Source organism: Rhodamnia argentea, chromosome 1, assembly GCF_020921035.1.
Source record: "Rhodamnia argentea isolate NSW1041297 chromosome 1, ASM2092103v1, whole genome shotgun sequence".
Lineage (NCBI taxonomy): Eukaryota > Viridiplantae > Streptophyta > Magnoliopsida > Myrtales > Myrtaceae > Rhodamnia > Rhodamnia argentea.
Window position 1 is genome coordinate 6,303,738 of NC_063150.1, and position 22,157 is coordinate 6,325,894.

The 22,157-nt window shown below is 40.7% G+C and overlaps 1 protein-coding gene, 1 long non-coding RNA gene and 1 pseudogene across 3 annotated transcripts; 1 reads left to right on the plus strand and 2 right to left on the minus strand.

Moving 5' to 3' along the window:
• Nucleotides 1-1,297: 1,297 nt before the first annotated feature.
• Nucleotides 1,298-7,856, minus strand: LOC115750129 (annotated as a pseudogene).
• On the plus strand, nucleotides 7,684-19,828 carry LOC115750162. Its single transcript, XR_004016449.2, has 2 exons — nucleotides 7,684-7,856; nucleotides 19,636-19,828. It is a non-coding gene; the product is annotated as an uncharacterized LOC115750162 (long non-coding RNA).
• LOC115750161 (probable glutamyl endopeptidase, chloroplastic) lies at nucleotides 12,777-19,853 on the minus strand. 2 transcript variants are annotated; one of them, XM_030687347.2, is made up of 12 exons: nucleotides 19,455-19,853; nucleotides 17,357-18,341; nucleotides 16,570-16,698; nucleotides 16,024-16,323; nucleotides 15,472-15,930; nucleotides 15,281-15,346; nucleotides 14,516-14,576; nucleotides 14,279-14,428; nucleotides 13,983-14,120; nucleotides 13,621-13,778; nucleotides 13,465-13,587; nucleotides 12,777-12,974 (listed from the first exon to the last, which is right to left on the minus strand). In XM_030687347.2, coding segments are annotated over exons 1-12 (2,877 nt in total). In that variant the 5' UTR covers nucleotides 19,762-19,853; the 3' UTR covers nucleotides 12,777-12,973. The 2 variants fall into 2 exon arrangements, with proteins under 2 accessions (XP_030543207.1, XP_030543205.1); XM_030687345.2 differs by having other exon boundaries at nucleotides 13,465-13,778.
• Between the last annotated feature and the right edge of the window lie 2,304 nt (nucleotides 19,854-22,157).

Here is a 22,157-nt window from a genome sequence, read left to right on the forward strand (position 1 = left end):
ATTCAACGATGTGCTTCAGTGCGTACACAAGACTCGAAAAACCAAAAAAAAAAAGTGACTTTACATTCCTACTTAAAATGGGAAAATCAATTAAAAAGTAATTTTGAGAATTCACATGTGAATTGAACACAAGGTGCTGGAAAATCGTCACTCGATCTGGTCAGACTCAAGCCTGGTCAGTCAGAGATGAGCAGCTCTGACTTCTCCTCGGTCTTTGCGGCGGGTCTAATCCAAAATAAAGAAAAAAAAATTTTGAAAAAAAAAAAAAACCAAGATTCCACCTTGCTTTTTATTTTGTGGAGGATGCTACCTCATGTTTTTCTGTACACAGGTGTCTTTGAGTATAAAGACAGGTGGCCTGACTGCCTGAGTATGAAGACAAGATGCGTTAGCTTCGTCATGCTCGTGAAAATGGAACGAGGTCTCTTCATTAGCATCGTCATGCTCGCGAAGTGAAAACGGAAACCCTGGTTCTCCTCCAGGACCAGGAAGACCATTTTATCTTTCATCTCACAAGGGGTTAGTAGAGTTGGTTGGTAAAATGGACTGGAATTTTGTGCTCCGATAAGCACCCGATGCTCGGTTTCGATTCCGAGTTTCGCCTCTTAAATGCTTAGCCCATATTTAAACGCTTAGTTACAAGGTATTTTTCTTTTTTCGGATAATCCTCTGCGTAGAGGTAAGTAAAGGAACATGCAAGCTCTATGAGTCAGGTTGATTTCGTACCTTTGGGCTTTACGGGTAGACTCAATCCGAACAATTTCCAGGCAATTGGTGTGATTCAAACATGAAATGCCGACACCCAACCAAGTAAGCCAAACCTGCAAAATCTCCGGTTCAACACTCAACATACATCAAAAGCAATATGAAACACCTAAACGGATTTTCCGCCTTTCCTTGCTCCATTAGACGTTCCCAAATGCAAGATAGAAAAAGTCTGTCGTGACACAAGGAAGATAGTATTTCAACCTGAATTTTACTGCGCGGCAGTACTTTATTGAGTTCGAGAGCGACCATTTCATTATTACCACGTGTATAATTACATGAGTGAGCGACAAACAACTCATTGGCCTCCGTGATATTTTGATTGAAAGATGAAGCCATGCAATCAAACCATGGCTCGTTCAACTGCAATGGAGAACTCTGGATTTTGCAAGTGCCGCTCCATTGCAGATTGAACAACATTTCATGCAGGACATCCGATGAAGGCACAACATTAATCGATCCTCCACCAATTGACAACCTGCGGTGAGATCAAATGAATCATGGAGGCCTCTGGGTGCAACGTTGCCCTCAAAGCAGTCATTTCTATCATCAGGTAGGCATTGCTCTTCCGGAAGGAGTCTGGTCTGCTCAGGAACCATTTACAGACAGAGCTGACGATCCAAGTTTCTTCTTTGCGCATCTTACATTCCTCTGCAAATTGCAACAATTCAGAAGGTAAGCACATACAAGCTGTCCCATCCAGGAGTTGCTAACGCACTTTGGGATGTTAAATTCAAAAAATCGAAATGATTGAGTTCGTCTGTACATGAAATGAAGCTCAGAAAGGCGCCGCACATGTCAGAGTGAATATATATTAAGGTTCCAAAACTAATCAGTTCAAACAAAGGGAAAACAAATTAAGGGGCCGTTGACTTATCTGTGGCAAGTGGGGAAAGAACACAGAAGAAATGGTGAAATTTAAAACAGAGCTTCTGCAACTTATCATATATGCAAAACCCGTCAGCAACACAAAAAAATGACGTATTTCTAGCAAAGTTGAAGCACATAATGCTAGAATAGATTAATTAGGTATTAGTCATTCCTTTCACGATAACCTCAGTAAAAGCGGCAGTACTTCATACATATTGCATGATATACATGCTGATACAACCATAATGTAGAGTGATGCTGGAATCGGAAGTACCACAGTGATGATCTTGGAATGCATTTTAACTCATCCAGATCAGAATCAGCCAAGCTCCAGGTTACCAACACCACCACCAGCAACTAATTTGGCTTCTGGACCCACCACTCCTTTACTTTCATCATCTTTACAAGAATTGAGATCAGCAGTTACATCAGAAGAATTTGATACACAGTACTTCTGTAACCACCTATCAGTTTCCCACAGGACACACATGATGCTCTCATGAGCAGCATAGCAATGGCTCTCAAAGGGAAGAACTACAAGGCGACAGAGCACCATGACCCTTTAAAGCATTGAAAAAGCGGTCCGACTGCAACAAACACAAACGCAAATCAAAGTGGCGAGCAGGTTAGTGATTTTGCATTTGTAATCCGAAAAATCAACCAGTGCTGAAATAAACCAGTTACAGAGACAGTATAAGAGGGTAAGAAAATACAGAGACACCGCCCAAGAGTGTTGTGTATTAAATCAGCACCCTTTTCCTTAAACAAACCTGAAACTAGACCCGGAAACACATATATACCTGCATGGGTAGTGTTCCCGAATTATCATCTTCTTCTCCAAGGATAAGCAAGATTGGTTTCTTTATTCTATAAGCCGATATGAAAGCACTCATCTCCACACATGTATTAATAGCCTCCCACAAAGTTCTGTCCTCATTCTATACAAACATAGAGGCACAGTGCCAATTGTCAGGGCTCAAACATAAGTAAGAAAAAGCAACTTCAGAAGACACAACGTCTAGTCAGACAAGAAATACTTTAAGAATCCAACCAGTGGCCTACCTGAAAACCAAAAGGTGTGAGTGTCCTATTGTAAGCTCCAGAGCGAGCTACCCCACAACAGAATAACTGAGGGGCATGTGCAAGGAGGTTTGCAGTCATAAATGCTCCATATGAGTGTCCTCCAATAGCAATTTTGTGCGGATGAGCAACCTTAATCAGCAAATGATATACATGAAACCTGTCAAAATAATCTCATTTACAAGAATTGTGTGGATTGATAAAAGAAGAGGAGCTTACTCCGTGACGGATGACTTCCTCCATAGTGGCCTCTGCACTTGCAACCAATTGCTCCACATACCTGATCAAGGAATTGAGCCAAACCATATATAGACAAAAAGAAACTAAAACTATTAATAGCACAGTTTTTTTGGTCGAGTCTAGGAGCCTATTTGGGGTGGCTCAGGCTTTCCGGCTATGGCTTTTGACTTATAGTTTTAGCATTGGCTTCTATTGGATAGAGTGTTTGGAAGTATGTCCTAACCCTTTTGGAACTTTTACTCAACTAATGTCAAACCTACAGATAATACTGTACTAAAATCAACCATTTCGCATATAAAAGCACAATGTTCACAATTTACAGGTTCATTTTGACTCAAAAGCAAAGGGATGAGCCAAAGAGCGACAGAGGAGCAACTTATTCTTACACAACTTCTCAATGTTGACTTTTTACTAGATTTTGGTGCCAAAGTATAAACTATATCAAAATCAGAACCAGGAGCACAAGGAGTGGGGGATAAGAGTACCCAAACAGGCTATGGAGAAAGGCACTGCAAGTAACATTTGCCGTGAAGGAGGAAACAGACTAACGAGGAGAAGCATCCACTAGAGTTACACATCCATAGACGAATAACTTAATTCACAACCGTCTGATTTTAGCAAAACATCTCTAATACTGTCTCTAAAGATCTACATAATTTTGCCAAGAATTGCTTTTGTCAGCTTATAGCACAGAGGAAACGCTCGAACATGAAGATTTAACTTTATCCAAACAGGAAAACATTGTTTTACCTATCATTTGCCTCTTCTTCATCCTCACCAATGATCGGAATTGTCGGTCCTGATAAGATAGCAAACATAGAAGAGATAAAACCTATAAGAATAATTTACCAGTCCCTAAATTTGCATTTATCAGTCAATACAGATGCCAGGATACTGAAAAAGAAATGTGAAAGAAGGAAAATGAGAATGGAAATCCATGCCTTCTAGCCAGCCAAAGAAGAGCTGATGTCAGACCTATCCGAGCAAATTAATTAGGAGAACCACGGACTTGTCCAGCAGCATCTTTGCTTTTAAATTCTCCAGGATATGACCAGACCAGACAGGAAAGACAACCCTCTTTTGATAGATCATAGTTTGATGGCAGATAAAGTGTTGCTGTAAGTTGAACCCCATCCTTCCTCTGGTATCGTATCATCTCTTTCTGGGGAGAGGCCAATTGAGAATAGGGATGAGGGAACTTTGTAATTTGACATGCTCTCTTATCTGGCCAGCTCATAACATAATACTGTGTATTCTCAGTTGTTGACTCTTTCAAAATTAAGATCTTCAATTGATCAAGACTAATGTCCCCATCATTTTGATTGAACATTAAAGCAACAACAGTCTTGAAATACTTTTCTTTGTCACTCTGCCATATCCGTCCCTTGCTGCCCCATGTTTCTGAAAGAACATGAGTTAGAAAACAATGCCAATGCTTGAGAGCTTAAAAGGGAAAAACTTGCTGGATGGAGCAAATGGACTTACATAAACTTACATCTCAAACAAATCAAGGAAGGGGATGTTCCCTTCTGGTGTTGCACCACTCCCATTCAATAGGACTTAAGTGCCTTCACTGTTTTCCTTCTTCGCTTTTGCAATGACATGGGTCCCAGCCAGAGTTCTTCGACGCAATGGAGAACCAGGATCTGAGTATACATCTTCAGATGACCTATCAAATAGTGTACGGGGATTGTGTCCTTGGATCCAGGAGAAATAACCCAGGTTCTAGTTCTCCGTGTCTTGAACCAAGACTCATAAACCAGAGCCGATGAATCATCACACCAAGAAACTCCTCTGAACAGAAATAAATCAAAACTCCATATTACAACCTTTGCAACTTAAGGCGCAAGTAGCCATGAGTCTTTTTTAGTGATTGGCAAATCAAGTAGCCATCATTCATTAATTAATCACTTCAAACTAACTAGATATAATTCAAGTAAAACAAAAGTAGAGAAGAGGCATGCCCAATCTCCTGAATTTACAGGAAGATATTATTGCTAATAGTACTTTAATCTCAGGGCAAAACAATTCATACACATATCAAAGATCCACTTTGTGTAAGATTTCTGATTGTTCACCTTCAAGTGGTTCAGCTGGTTGTGTGTAAATTATATCCCGTGAAGAAACATCGATCTTCGCATCACCCCCATCTTGTCTCTCCACCCTATATGCCTTAAATCAATTAAAAAGAAGCTACACACGCATAACCAGTAATAATGCATCAACTAATTCTGTCGAAAGTCGCATTATCTGACATTGTCAATGATGATAAACCAAATGATAGAATATTCAGAAGAAGGGAGATTTAGAAAATTACACGGAAGTGTTGCTAATCAACTTGACACATCTTATCCAAATAAATCTGTAACCAGTGCCCCTTACCAGTGCCCCTTAAGTGAAAGAATGTGGAAATTTCTTGGCCCTGAAATGAACCATGGACATTTAAGAAAGAAAAGCACTGACCAAGAACTACACTAATATGAAACCGTTTGATATCTGCTGGGATCCCCCATTATCTACCATTCTTTGCAGAGCTACCAATCACCAGAAGTGTACGCATGAGAAGCACCTTTTGAAGGAGAAGCTGCGAAGAAGGCATGTATTATCGTACACAGCATGCAGGAACTTGGCAGTCTCATCACTCATTTTCACCATCCCCATGCAAGCCAGTAGTGAATGCCTAATGCAACTTTATGTGCCTCTACATTTCTTCACAAGTAGAATGAAAATGGCCTCCACAAGTAACGCGTGAATTTCTTTTATTATCAAACTGACACAAGAAGTAAACAGAAAAGGAACAGAAAAAAAAAAAAATAAACATTTTCAGACAATTACCAGTATAGGGTAGAAGTTTTATCAGCTCTCCAATGGATTGAGCACATCCCTTTGCGCACTCTATTGAATGCAATAGGGATGTCCTCTGCAAGAGGCAAATCACGGAGTTCTCTGACAAATTGTCCATCTGCAGACCATACATCTACTTTCTTGGGAAATCTTCCATAATGTACAGCGAATGAGTATGGCCTATGAATTGAGCTTATTAAAAGTTATTTCCCATCTAGAGAGGGGTCAATTGAGGTATATACAGCTGGTGGACCAATTTCCTTAGCTTTTCCATCCAAACTAACCAAAAGAATTTGAGACCTAGCATAGTAATCAAATAAATCTTTGTCAAGTTCATCCTTCCAAAGGTCTCGAAATGTTTCAACCTGAATGACATTATTCTGCTCCTTTGACTGGATTTTAGGACCACCAGGAACCAAAGGTTTTTTCGGCGGTTCTCCACGGCCCAAGGGTACTGTGCAAACTACTAGTGTGGAGTTATCTATCCAAACAAAATTGTGAAAAAACGTTTAGGCATATCTCAGGTGACCCAAACAATGGTCTGGCTTTCCCTGTTTCCACATCAGCAGCCCAAAGCTGAAGCATACTACTGCTATTGTCTTCCTCATCAAATTGAATGCAGAAGGACAAATGTTTACCATCATTTGACCAGGTGACAAAGTTGATCTTTGCACCATCAGGAAACCCATGTACTTCTTTTTCTGGCCCCCTAATTTACCATCAGGCAATAACTGGTGGATCCCCATACCAGTGTAAAATGACATCCGACTCCTGGTGTTGCACTTTCCATCTATACGGATGCCAGCCAGCTTCTCTTCCAGTCTTGCAAGCTCAGTTAAAGGTGGTAAAGCTCTCCGCTTTAAGAACAGAAGTATCCCTCCGTGGGGAGAATGAATGCAGGAAGTGGGGAGCATCAACATATTTCTGAGTTCTGGCGGAGGAAGACGATACGCACCACCCAGTGCCGAACCTGCATTATGTAATTCATAATGAGTATTCTGCTACTGGGAATTGCACAGCAACAATAAACCCAAAAAATTAAATCCAAGATCAAAATCGAGTGCATGCTAGGAAAAGATGTGAATTCAACAATAGGCCTAAAATGAAAATATTTAATTTCAAGGGGAAAACAGAAAATCAGAGGGTTGAAGCAAGCATGGTTCCGCCCTACGACAGAAAGTTATATTTCTAACTACTTCTTAACATGAATGCGAACATACAAGCTTAACATATTGCCAGGCCACACTTTTTCAATTGAAGTGAGCTACTCGTAATGTAATATTTAACAGGAAAGGGGAAGAAAAAAGAAGCTCTCAAAGTGGATGGGCACTAACATAGTGGATTGGTATTCAAATAGAATTTGCTCTTGCCACTTCGATGTCTAGGCAACTACCTTTCACTTGTAAGCTTAAAATTAGCTCATACGTGTCAAGACAAATCCGATCTTTAGTAACTTTAGCCTCTCGGACGGAGACGACGGAAGATTCAAAGTCCACCAAAAGAGTGGATATGAGGACCAAAACTTGAGATAGCTAGCACAGCATAAAAATTGCCGGCACCATATATATCCAGATCCGTCATAGATACAAGACATCGGAAGCGTCACTTGAAGTTGAGCTTTCCCTACAAAACCTCCTGTTTCGAAACAGACAATTGCCGATCGCGTCTACTCTCTTCCCATCTTGGCTAATACCCCTCCGCATAGATCGCAATTTCAACTCCCGAAATCTCCGCCGTTAACAGCTATCAGACTATAGTCCACATGCAATTCACCCCCCATCGTAAACACCTGCTCCGAGAATAATCGACCACCAGACGACACAACCCGCTTGAGCATAGGAAAACCAAGCAAACAGACGAGAATTCAATTCCGGACACATCAGCTACCTTCGTCCTCGTAATAGCCGGAGGCCGGACCTGCTCGCGGCAGCATCAGAAGCGGAGCCATTACCGCCGCCGTGCACGGCGGCCACCGCGGAGCTGACGGGGACTGAGCTGCGAAGCCTCGAGGAGGTCATGATCGTCCTGGACGGCGGCGCGGCAGGCTGAGTTCTCAGGTGGCCGGGCACACGGAGCGAAGGAGGAGGGAGGAGGAGATGGAGGAGAGAGAGGATCGAGACGATGAAAGTGGTAAGACTCCGTGATGAGGCATCATTCCAATGGAGTGACGGGCTGATAATGGATATATGTATATAGCCCATTTCCATCGTCTTCTTCGTTGTGGAAGATGGGAGTTTCAGTGTGGATTCGAGTGTAATTCTATTCAGTCCACAAAGCGCGCTCGGAAAAAATTTAAATAATGACTTTTCTTTTCTGACGAACAAATAACGTTAAAATTCATGGTCGAAGATTTGAGCGTATGGGTTGATGACTTGATGTGGTTCTAGATTCGGTTGCCAGCATTCTTGAAAGGACGCCTCGATTTATGACGAGCGTAAGAAGAAGAACGAAAACGAATCGACCAAAGATGATTTATGGCAGGCGCCGTCGATAAAATATGGTCGAATAGAATGAACAAAAGAATCAGATTTTGAGGCGTGATAGCACTTTCTTTAAGGAATTATTTACCTCACAATGTTACTAATGGTTTCCGGTAAAAATCCTCCGAGATATAATAGAGTCTCGAACGAGAATATTAGATAGCAATTCTAATATTTCTCCGAGAATTACGAAAAAAAATCACAAAAACTTATTACAGATTTCGGGTTCCATTTACCGGTTGAAACAAGTTTCCCAATTTTTGAAACTTAAAACATATCCCGCATACCTTGAAACCATGCTCACCGCTAACAACTATGTCATTTGTATTATTTTCGGGAGGAAGTACATGGTGGCGAGACCGGCGTCGATAGCGGGATTGATGGCGCCAATGGTGGGGGCCTACTTCCCGCTCCTCAGCCCCGCCGGTTTGTCGTTTCCAAGGAATATCCCGTTAACTAATCACGCAACAGGGCACGAAAATCCGGAAAAAAGAAAGTTTGAACAAACAATTGGAAAATGAAAGTTGTATTTCTCTTGTTTGGAGAGGATGAAAATTGAAAAAAGAAGTTGTGAACCATGAGCAGAATAGTTGAATATATAATGAGAAAAGAACACACATTTTTGCGTCCGAAAAGGTATTTATTCTCACCTACCTTTTCATTGTTCGAAAATAGTTTTTTTGTTTTTAAAAAATTGCAACTCTTTGTGTCAAATAGCTGATAGTTTAAACATATCTCTTGATGTTCGAAACAATACATTCAATCACACATTTTCATGTTTGAATCGGTAATTATTTTTGAATAGACACAAATATTCCAAAGGTTGTAAAAGTGTTTTAGAAAATAATCACCAATGGAATAGACACAATCTTTCAAAGCTTATAAGAGTATTTTAGAAAATAACCGTCAATTGAATAAACATGACCTTTGTGTCCTTTCATCAATTGAACAAATAAAATAACTGTCAAATGGGACAAGACACCTCTTCGTTTGTTTTATAAACAAACCACCAACAGGCGCATGAAGAAGATTGAAAATCAAAAATTTGTATGTAGTAAATGGAAGAAAGCTACTGAAGACGAATAATGCCAACAAAGTCATTAAAGATTTCTTCATGGATTGAACTTTGTGTACTTTTTTGTTGCTCCATGAAATGCTATGTTTGTCAGGGAATAATAGTTTCTTTTGAAGCATTGTAAGCAAGCCTAAGAAGTAGAGTGGGATTCAGAAATAGAGAGTTGCAAGCGGGAGCATTTGCATTTCAATAAAAGGTTTTCCTTCCGGTTTTCATTCGTGCAATGTTCTAAACTTTCAAAGTTATCATTATTCCTTTGGTTCAAACACTGCTTCCAGGCAGCCATGTCGTGAGTGGGAAAAGAAGAGCGGCCATGGCTTTGAGGAGGAAGCACCCATGGTGCCTCGCCGACGGGAGCGAGTTTTTCCGCTTTTCCAACACCACCGTGGCGTGCCCGCCGGGGCTTTGCCCGAATAATTCGAGCCCAAAAGGAAGAACTCTCCAGCATAGCATCGATGTCGGGATTTGGAGAGAGATTGATCAATATCTATTGTTATCGAGGCATCGAATGATTTCGGCATCCATGAAAGCGCCGGGTTTCAGCCTCTTCCTCGAGCTCGAGTTTCCCGACCTCTGCAAAAGCACGGACCGATTCACTATGTAGTTGCTATGTATGCTGATGGCCGCGTCCGCTGGTAGGACGCCGCGAGGAAATTACCATTAGAATCGAGGTAGGACACGATCTGAGCTGCCCCACACGGCGAACGGCCGCCCTTGTGGTCGGTGAAGCCCCCCAGAGAGAGGCCGCCGTTTATGGGGGAGAGCGAGAGAGAAGAGTTTTTGAGTTGAGCGTTGTGCGCGAGGGGAATAACCGGTGGGGGTTTTGGATATTCTGATTTTTGTTGCGACTTAAACTTTCAGTCGGTTTATCAAATGATAGTAATGGTAATTATAACAATGATCATAGTAATTTGAAAATGAGGCAAAGCACTAAGATCCACCTTGCTTTCTTTCCGCGAAAAATCTCATATAAATGTGACAAATTTATCACAAATTAATTTCTAGATTACAAAAACTCCAAACTGGTACACACGTGGCAAATTTACCCTCTTTAGCTTATGTTAAATTTTATCGTTAAATTGCTGAGTTAGACGACACAAGGTGGTTAACACTTAACATGTCAAGTTCACGTGAAAATATATGGGTTAATATCATGAAAAATCTCAAATTGGTACATCCGAGGCAAATTTACTCCAACGTGATACACATGTGATAAATTTATCTCGGACTAATTTTTTGGTCACAAAAAACCCCAAACCGATATGTGCATGACATGTTTGCCCTCCGTGAGCTTCCTTCAATTATACTACTGAATTAGCGAGAACTCTAGATCGCCTTCTTCTTCATCGAGTCCTTTATTGTCGTGTTTGTCTAAGGTCCTGGAAATTACGAACACCGATTAGCGAGAACTCTTTGATAACACTTTTAGTAACTCTAGTATTAGTGTTGACAAAATAGCTCAACCAAGTACCACCATATGGCCTAATCATTGCCTAATGTGACATCGCGCGTAAGAAAATTAACAATGGATTGTGCTTTTGAGAGTTTTACTTGACCTTCTGCCAATACTCCCTGTTCAAGGTGAGCATAAGCAGTGTCAGGTGGTACGTCGTACATGTAAGAATCTCAAACCTCATTTAAAAGAGGGTATTGAACATTTGTGGTGGCAATTTTTCTTGATAAATCTAGATGTCCATGAGAGACAGAGAGTCCCTTACAGCATGCAAGTCATATGAAATCGACCAGATTCATCATCAAAATGCCAATGACATCATTTACACGAAATGGAGAGATCGAAACTAAAGCCACACGAAACGATACTCGCTACATTCAGCTAATAGAAAGAGCATATGCACGTTTAAGACGACCATTACAAATCACTAAACACGCCATTCTTGATGTTAAAATTCAATTTTCGGGATTTTACTGACTCAAAAAATAGTTTGAAGTAAATTTGTTATAAATGTACCGGTTTGACGTAAATTTCTCATAGGTGTATTAATTTTGAATAAATTTATCACCGATATATCAATTTAATATTTTTTGATTACCTGAAAATTAATTTGGGGATGACCTGAAAGTTAATTTGGTATAAACTTGTCACAAGCGTTACAAGTTTGAGATAAATTTATTACAGTTGTATTAGTTTATACTAAATTTGTGGTATTAACCATTTTCATGGATTTAACACGTCAACTGCCATGTATGGTCCAACTCAACAATTTAACTGCAAATTTTGAAATTTTCGTTTCAAAAATTAATTAGAATAAATTTATCACAGATATATCTGATTGTGATTTTTCATGGTATCGACCTACTCTTTTATGCTAATGATGTTTTCGTACACAAGTGGCTTGACTGTAAAGACAAACGCATCAGCCTCGCATGCTCGTGAAAGGGAGCTAAGTTGGTAAAATGAACACTGATTTTGTACTTCGATGAGCATTGATTCTAGACTTTGATTCCAAATTTCGTCACACCTTTACAAGGCCGTACCAAAAGTTAGTCCCTTGAATGCTCGGTCATATGTAGATGCTTGCTTAACCGGACCGTTATATGCAAAATTGAGCTCAAAATACCACTTAATGATAATAGAAAAGAAAAACGGTGCGCAACAAATAAAAAGCTAATTTACACCTTCCGATCATGTTTTGAATTAAGTACATTTGTCTTTTTGTTAAGTTTCGAGATTATTTTTCTTTTTCAGAGTATGAATGATGCTGTACAGAATCTCCGATTGAACATTCAGCCTACTTCAAAAGCAATAAAGCACCCACCGTTTTCTCTGAATGATCTTAATCGTTTTTTAAACCTTCATATATTCTAGACAGAAGAAGTCCGGCCTGACTAAAGAAGATAACATTTTGACCCTAAGTACACGTACCATATAAAAATTGGTAAAATTACGGTACCCAAAAACACACCCGATAGCATTACTAGCTAAACCTGAATACCAGGCACAATGTAATTGCAACCAGTGATGAGAACTGTGATTTTGCGTGCATGAAAATAACTTAAACATGGTGATGTGAGCAACAGTTAAACCATATAACACAACCCTGTAAACTTTAGGCTTCATTTATTTCACCAAATGTAAATGATTTAAAAAACATTTCCCTGAAAATGATCGCTTATATCGCTTAAATTTAATAATTTATGTCTAAACATCTAATGGATGATAGAAAAGTTGTCCATGACACGTTTCCCTGCGCAGCAATACTTTATTGAGTAAGACAAATCGACCCTTCCATTATTTCAACAGACAAAACTCATCGGTCTTCCATGATATTTGACTGAAAGATGAGGCCATACCATCAAACCGCGGCATGCTCAACTGCATCGGAGAACTCTGCACTTTGCAATTGCTACTCCATTGCGGATTAAACAATATTTCAGGCAAGATGCCTCGTGAAGGCACAGCCTCAACCAATCCTCCCTGATTTCAACTCTTGCAGTGGAATTAAATGAATTCTGGAGGACACCCAGTGCAGCGTTGCCAGCCAAATAACCTCAAAGGGGTCATTTCTATTGCCCTTTAGGAAAGAGTCTGCTCTGCTCAGGAACCATTTAACAGACAGAGCTGCCGATCCAAATTTCTTCTATCCACATCTTCCATTCCTCTGCAAGTTACAATAATTCATAAGGTAAAATACATACAAGTCTCATCCATGATCTGATAATTCACTTTATGAAGTTAATTAAAAAAATCCAAATGACTATATATATTTATACATGAAACGAAGCTCAGAAAGATGCACACCGTAGATTTCAAAGTGAATCTCTCTAAAGGCTCTCAAACTACTCAGTCCAAAACAAAGGGAAACGAAATTAAGGGGCCATTGACATATTGGTGACAAAGTGGGAAAGAACACAGAAGAAATGGTAAAATCTGCAACAGTTCTTCTGCCACCATTTAATACGGACAAACCCACAGCAACAGACAACAGACGAATTTATAGCAAAGTTGAAGCACATAATGCTAAAAAAGATTAACTAGGTATTAATCGTTCCTTCCAGGTTAACCTCAGTAAAAGTGGCAGTACTTCATTTATGCTATACATGAGGAAAGAATAATGCTGGAGTATTTCCATGAAAGCATGTAGTAAGTACCACAATGATGATCTTGGAATGCATTTGAACTGATCCTGATCAAAATCAGCCAGCTCAGGGTTACCACCACCACTAGCAGCAACTACTTTGGCTTCTGAATCCACCACTCCTTTACTTTCATCATCTTTACATGCATTGAGATCTGCACTTGCATCAGAAGTATTTGATACACAGTACTTTTGTAACCACCTGTCGGTTTCCCACAGTACATGCATGATGCTCTCACGAGCAGCATAGCCATGGCTCTCAAAGGGAAGAACTACAAGGCGACAAAGAGAACCATGACCCTTTAAGGCATTGAAAAAGCGGTCTGACTGCAACAAACACAATGCAAATCAAAGTGGCGAGCAGGTTAGTGATTTTGTATTTGCAATCAGAAAATCAATCAGTACTGAAATAAACCGGTTAAGGAGAGAGTATGAGAGGATAAGAAAGTACAAAGACACCACCCATGAGTATTGTGTATAAAATCATTTCTCCAAATAAACCTGAAAATAGACCCAAAAACATCTATATACCTGCATGGTTAGTGTTCCTGGATTATTATCTTCCTCTCCATGGATAAGCAAGATTGGTTTCTTAATTCTATGAGCCGACATGAAAGGACTCATCTCCACATATGTATTGGTAGCCTCCCACAAAGTTCTGTCCTCATTCTATACAAACAAAGAGGCACAGTGCCCATTGTCAGCGATCATAAATAAAATACACAAAGCAACTTCAGAAGACACAAGGTCAAGTCAGACAAGATATCCGACCAAAAAAAAAAAAAAGTCAGACAAGATATACCTTACGAATCCAATCACTGGCCTACCTGAAACCCAAAAGGTGTGAGTGTCCTGTTGTAAGCTCCGGAACGAGCTACTCCGCAACAGAATAAATGAGGGGCATGTGCAAGGAGGTTTGCAGTCATAAATGCTCCATATGAGTGTCCTCCAATGGCAACTTTGTTTGGGTGAGCAACCTTAATCAGCAAATGACATAAATGAAACCGGTAAAAATAATCTCATTGACAATAATTTTATGGGTTGAAAAGAGAAAAGGAGCGTACTCCGCGACGAATGACTTCCTCCACAGCAGCCTCTGCACTTGCAACCAATTGCTCTACATAACTGACCAAGCAATTGAGCCAAAATTTTTAGTTCAAGTCTAAGAGCATATTTGGGGTGGCTCAGGCTTTTTGGCTATGGCTTTAGACTTCTATTATTAGCATGTGGCTTCTATTGGATAGAGTGTTGGGAAGTTTGTCCTAAATCTTTTGGACTTTTTGTCGAGTTATGTCAAAATGTACAGTTAAAACTCTACTATACTCAACCCTTTCACATTAAAAGGCGTAATGTTTACATTTTTCAGATTCATTTTCACTCAAATGCAAAGGCGTGAGCCAAAAAGCTACAGGGTAGCAGCTCATTCCTACACAGCTTCTCAAGGTTTACTTTTTCACTAGATTTTAATGCCAAAGAATATATGGAAATCAGAACCAGGAGAACAAGAAGTGGGGGAAAAAACACCCAGACAGACTATGGAAAAAAGTACAGCATGTAATGTTTGCCTTAAAGGAGGTAACAGACCGGCGAGGAGAAGCATCCACCAGAAGCATTAACGAGTTATGCATCCATAGATGCATAACTTAACTTTAAGCAAATCATATCCACAGCAAAGAAATCCACAATCAATTTGGCAAAACGTTTCTAATATTACCGTCTCTATAGACCTATACTTTCTTGTCAAGAAATGGCTTTTGTTAGCTTATTGCACAGAGGAAACTCGCGAACATGAAGACTAACTTTATCCAAACAGAAAAAGATTGCTTTACCTATCATTTGCCTCTTCTTTGCCCTCGCCAATGATTGGAATTGTTGGTCCTGATAAGATAGCAAACCTAGACAAGATAAAACCTAAGACAATTATTTACCAGTCCCTAAACTTGGATAAATCAGTCAATACAGATGCCAGGAAACTGAAAAAAGAAATGGGAAGAGGGAAAATAACAACGGAAACCCATGCCTTCTAGCCAGCCAAAGAAGAGCTGATGTCGGACCTATCCCAGCAAATTCATTAGGAGAACCACGGACTTGTCCAGCAGCATCTTTGCTTTTAAATTCTCCAGGATATGACCAGACTAGACAGGGAAGAGGACCCTCTTTCGATGAATCATAGTTAGGGGGCAGATACAGTGTTGCTGTAAGTTGAACCCCATCCTTCCTCTGATATCGTATCATCTCTTTCTGGAGAGAGGCCAATTGAGGATAGGGATGAGGAAAGTTTGTAATTTGACAAGCTCTCTTATCTGGCCAGCACATAATATAGTACTGTGTATTTTCAGTTTTTGACTCTTTCGAAGTTAAGATCTTCAACTGATCAAGAATAATGTCCCCATCATTTTGATCGGACATTAAAGCAACAACAGACTCGAAATACTTTTCTTTGTCACTCTGCCATATTCGTTCCTTGCTGCCCGTATTCCTGAACAAACATGTAGAAAACAGTGCCAATGCTTTAGAGCTAAAAGGGAAAAACTTGCTGGAGAATGGAGAGCATGGACTTACAGAAGCTTACATTTCAAACAAATCAAGGAAGGGAATGTTCCCTTCTGGTGTTGCGCCACTCCCATTCAATAGGACATAAGTGCCTTCATCGTTTCCCTTCTTCACTTTTGCAATAACATAGGTTCCAGCCGGTGTTCTTCGGAGCATCGGAGAACCAGGATCCGAGTACACATCTTCGGATGACCTGTCAAATAGTATACGAGGATTTGTGTCCTTGGATCCAGGAGAAATAACCCAGGTTCTCGTCCTCCGTGTCTTGTACCAAGACTCGTATACCAAAGCCAATGAATCATCGCACCAAGAAACTCCTCTGAACAGAAATAAATTAAGAGTCCATATTACAATGGTTGCAACATAAGGCACAGTTAGCCATTTGAGTCTTTTGTAGTGATTGCAAATCATGTGGCTATGAGTCATGACTTAATCACTTTGAACTAACTAGATAAAATACAAGTAAAACGATAGGAGGAGGAGAGAGGTATCCAAATCTCCTGAACCGACAGGAAGAAATTATTGCTAATAGTGACTTCAATCTCAGGGAAAAAACAATTCATACCCATATCGAAGATCCACTTTGTGCAAGATTTCTGGTTGTTCACCTTCAAGTGGTTCAGCTGGTTGTGTGTAAATTATATCTCGTGGAGAAACTTCAACTTTCGCATCCCCCCCATCCTGTGTCTCCACCCTAAATGCCTTAAATCAATTAAAAAGAAGCCACATACACAGAAACTAGTAATAACATATCAATTAATCCCATATAAAGTCACATTATCTAACACTATCATAATCATATACCCAACAATAGAACATTCAGAAGAAGGGATATTTAGCAAATTACGCAGAAGTGTTGCTTAACAAATTGACACATCTTATCCAAGTAAATCTGTAACCAGTGCTCCTTAAGTGAAAGAATGTGGAAAGTTCTCGGCCCTGAAATCAACCATGGACGATTAAGAAAGAAAAGCACAGACCAAGAACGATCCTAATATGTAACTGTTTGATATTTACTTGGATCCCCATTATTTACCCTTCTTTGCAGAACTACCAATCATCAGAAGTGAATGCATGAGAAGCAGACTTCCTGAAAGAAAAGCTGCAAAAAAACACATGTATGATTGGAGACAGCATGCAGGAACTGGGCAGTCTTATCACTAATTTTAACCTTCCCGTGCAAAGTGCTAAAATTGAATGACCAATTCAATTTTACATGCCCTTACATTTCTTCAGAAAATACGACGATATTCACCACGAAAAGTGAGGTGCTAAACTTCATCATCAAACTGACACAAAAAATACACGCAAAAGGAACAGAAACAAAACACCAAAGATTTTCAGACAATTACCAGTATAGGGCAGAAGGTTTATCAGCTCTCCAATGGATTGAGCGCATCCCTTGGCGCACACTATTGAATGCAATTGGGATGTCCTCTGCAAGGGGCAAATCACAAAGTTCTCTGACAAATTGTCCGTCAGCAGTCCATACATCTACTTTCTTGGGAAATCTTCCACAAGGTACAATGAAAGAGTATGGCCTATGGATTGAGCTTATTAAAAGGTAGTTCCCATCTGGAGAGGGGTCAATTGAGGTATATACAGCTGGTGGACCAATTTCCTCAGCTTTTCCATCCAAACTAACCAAAAGAAGTTGAGACGTGGCATAGTAATCAAATAAATCTTCGTCATATTCATCCTTCAGCAGGTCTTGAAATGTTCTAACCTGAATGACATTCTTCTGCTCATTAGACTGGATTTTTGGACCACCAGGAACCAAAGGTTTTTTTGGCGGTTCTCCACGGCCCAAGGGTATTGTGCAAACTACTAGTGTGGAGTTATCTATCCAAACAAAATTGTCAAAAACTGCATTTAAGCATATCTCAGGTGACTCAAACAATGGTCTGGCTTTCCCTGTTTCCACATCAGCAACCCAAAGCTGAAGCTTACCACTGCTATTGCCCTCCTCATCAGATCGAATGCTGAAGGACAAATGTTTACCATCATTTGACCAGGTGACAAAGTTGATCTTAGCACCATCAGGAAACCCATGTACTTCTTTTTCTGGCCCTAATTTACCATCAGGCAATAATTGATGGATCCCTATACCGGTATAAAATGACATCCGACTCCTGGTGTTGCACTTTCCATCAATGCGGATGCCAGCCAGCTTCTCTTCGGGTCTTGCAAGCTCAGTTAAAGGTGGTAAAGCTCTCCGCTTCAAAAACAGAATTTTATCCCTTTGTGGGGAGAATGACAATGCAGGAAGTGGCGGAGCATCGACTATATCTCTAATTTCTGGCGGAGGAAGACGATATGCGCCACCCAATGCCGAACCTGCATTATGTAATTCATAATGAGTATTCTGCTACTGGGAATTGTACAGCAACAATAACCCCAAAAAGTAAATCCAAGATCGTTTGAGTGCATGCTAGGGAAAGTCGTGTATTTGGGATATTGAAAACAATATGCCCAAAATATAAATAAATAATACGAACGGGAAACCTCAGTCTGCCAACAGAAAATCAGAGGGTTGAAGTAAGCACGGTTCCACCCTTTGACATTTGACAGAGAGTTATATTTCAAAGTACTTCTTATTGATGAATGCAAGCAAACAAACAAGCTTAACATATTACCAGGCAACACTTTTTCGATTAAAGTGACCTGTTGGTGATTCCATAATTAACAGGAAAGGGAAAGAAAAAAGAAGCTCTCAGAGTGGGTTCAGTACACAAATAGAGTGTTGCCTTGCCACTTTTGTGTCCAGGCAACCACCTTTGACTTGTAAAGCTTGATATCAGCTCATACAAGTTAAGAAAAATCAGATCATTGGTCATTGTCCTGGAGCCTAGACCCTCGAACTACAACAAAGGAAAATGCTGTTGATCTTTGCTCAACAGACTAGACGTAAGCCTGCTTCAAGGTTATGATGTAGAACTGAACATGGTCTAGCGCCACTTCCTTCAGACCTTACTTCCTCTAACCAAAGGGCATGGAATGGAAATAATTACTATAGCCTTTTCGGACATAGACAAAGTAAGATTCAAAGTCCATCAAAAGAGTGGATGTGAGGATCAAAACTGGAGACAGATCGCACAGCAGAAGCATTGTTGGCACCTTATATATCAGGATCCATCGGAGAGACAATACATCGGAAACCTCACTTGAAGTAAAGCTTTCTCTACAAAACCTCCTGCTCCCGAAAAGTTAATTACCGAACGCCTCTATTCTCTTACCATCTCGGCTAATTCCCCTCCGCATAAACCGAGATTCACACTACTGAAGTCTCTGCCAGCAATAGCTCTGAGACTACAGTCCACATGCAATTCACTCTCATCGTATACACCTACTCAGAGAATAATCGATCGCCAGACGACACAACCCACTCGAACATAGTAAAAAAAAAAAAAAAGCAACGGACGAGAATTCAATCCCGGACACATCAGCTACCTTCGTCCTCGTAAAAGCCGAGACCGGAACTGCTCGCGGAAGCATTAGGAGCGGAGCCACTGTCGCCGCCGTTCTCGGAGGGGGCAGCGGAGCCGACGGGGACTAAGCTGCGAAGCCTCGACGAGGTCATGATCGTCCTCGACACCACTGCCGCCTCGCCCGCGGCCGGCTGAGTTCTCAGGTGGCCAGGCGCACGGAGCGACGAGAACCTGCAGAGTGTCAAGGAGGAGGAGGGAGGAGGAGAGAGAGGGAAGAGAGAGAGGATGGAGAGGCGGTGAAACTGGTAGACTTTGTGAGGACGCATCATTTCAGCGGATGGATGGGATGGATTAATAATCTAAAAGCGTCCCATGTCCATCGTCTTCTTTGTTGGGGAAAAAGGATGGTTCTGTGGGGAAATCAAGCTTAGTGTATCCGGCCACAAAGAATGTATCTTTCCGACCAAAACGAAAAAAAATAAAAAAATAAAAATGAAACTAAATTCATCGAGGGTGATCGATTCCCATCCTGAAATCTCGAATTGAACCGGATAAGATCGGCCCTAAGAACCGGCTCAACCGATCTTATGTCCGTCTTGAAATCGATGACTTCGTCTTTTTTTTTTGGTTAGTTTCTTTCGTTCCCTGCAAATGAGAGTTCCCAATATTAGAAGAAAAAATAATTAACTAATTAAATTTTGTTTGACAATAATAAAAAATAAGAAATCTTAGCTCAACTACCAGTCCAATTCGGGCAGTTCGATTGGTTTGGCTGGGAACCAGACCAGTTATTCCCGATTCTAAATTTTTGGAACTGAAAACCATTCAAAATCGGCCGTTTTTGTTCAATCTAGCTCCTGAGTTGGATCGAGACCGGTGCGCGCCACCATCTTTGGGGGTTGTCCGGGTGCTCCTTGGCGTAGGATTCTTCCATGTTCCTTGGTATGAAAAAATATCATGTAGACTTTGGTGCCCATGCGTCCCGGGACCGCAGGCACTGTGGTTGTGATGGCAACTATGCATGGCATTTACCCAGAAGGCGAAAAAAAAAAAAAGCAGAGACAATGTTTCAAAAGTTGCAATTATTGAATCTTTTTTCTTGTGGCGACCGAGGCGTTGCAGCTTTAAATGTTCGTCGAATAATTTTTGCGAAAAGATAGAGCGCCCTTTTCACGATTGTACTTGCTGCATAAAAGTGTCTTGTTTTCTTTTTTTGAATTTTTTTAACAAAACATAAAAAGGAAAAGATAAATAAAAATTTAAATAAAGAGAAATAACGACAATGCCATTGAAATCAACCTTTTTTTTTAGAATCTATCACGCCTTAGACCTTTATTTAAAACAAGATTCACTTCATATCCTTTTTTGAGAAAATGAGGGTATTTCAAATCATTATTTGAAATAAGATTCGATTAGGGCTCTTATTTGAGAAAATAAAAGCACTTTAAATGTACGGTATCCTACGTTTCATGTGGAATTAGCTCCGTTGGCAATGGATCGAATGAACCTTCTATTGAAATCACGAGGATTCATTCGAGATCTTTGTTAGAAGGGAGTAGCTAGATGCTTGAAATGGAGAAGGGCACTTCAACTCCTGGATGATGGCAAAATGCTAATTATGCTTCAGGGACCGTATTATGAAAACTGTTAGGTTTAGCCAGATATACACGGGAATCAGTTCAACAAATTGAGCACCGAATAGGCAAAATATTTGATAGTTTGGATGATGATCGTTAGTGCTATTTTCCCATTCAAAAATAGATAATAAGAGTATCGGACTTGATGTGATATGTTCCAAGCTTGTTTTGACCTTTGGCGAACCGAAGCTTAAGGAATGATGGGGTGAAGACGCGAAGATTTACATTTTCAAGATCTAAAGACTCGAGAGGCCACCAGAGTCCGCCCCTGTAATCGGCGTATTTGGTTCGAGGTCATGAGAATTGTTCTAGATTAAGAGTACTTGCACGGGTTAAAAGTCCGAACTTAACCGATTCATGTTACTTACAAGGTGCTTCACGGATCTCCGAGTAGCGAAAGTTGTGTATTCGAAATCTCGACTTACAAAAAATAGACTACCAAAGGCAGGTCAACTCGATTTTCTATCGAAATGTGATTTATTCGGAATCAATCCCATAAAAACATGATTGTGATATGGTTGTATAGCGTTGTTATCACGTTCCAACGTATGGCTATGCTTGCACCTTGAAGCGGGGGGTTAGCTTCCCATAGAGATTTTGCAATTGCGGTGGCTTAGCCAATGGAAGTGATCGTTAAGGGCCCGCATGAAATCACTTCAGAATTTTCATTTCTCCGTCAGAAGCCCATCCGGTAGAGAAATATGTTTGACAAAAACCCGATCGAAGTAGAAATCTGTTTGAAAAAAATTGACTTATAGTAGGAATTTTCACTTCTAATAAGATTTTTCACTTCTGATAGGATTTTTGGCCAATTTTGAGAAGTAAAAAATTTTAATTTCTCGACCCCAGAATCACTTCTTGGACCACACCTGTCTCCGTCAACCACCGTTGTTGCAACCGCCGGCCGCCGCCCACCCATCGTTGCCGCCCACCCGCCGCCGCCGCTGCGCGTCGTCGCCCGCTTGCCACGCGGCCCGTCCACCGCCGCCGACCATCGCCAACCTCCCCCGACGACCGCCAACCACCGTCACAGCCGCCGCCGGCTGCCGCCGCCTCCGACCGCCGCCCACCGCCACCAACCGCCGCCG

Bases quoted from the DNA above. Each gene is read 5' to 3' on its own strand.
- LOC115750161 (XM_030687345.2), bottom strand. From the start codon at position 19,761: ATGATGCGTCCTCACAAAGTCTACCAGTTTCACCGCCTCTCCATCCTC. The intron at 16,324-16,569 runs GTATGAATTGTT...ATTTCTGTTCAG, and splicing joins AAAGTGGATCTTCGATATGG to AGGAGTTTCTTGGTGCGATG. The intron at 14,121-14,278 runs GTAGGCCAGTGA...TTGTTTGTATAG, and splicing joins TCACACCTTTTGGGTTTCAG to AATGAGGACAGAACTTTGTG.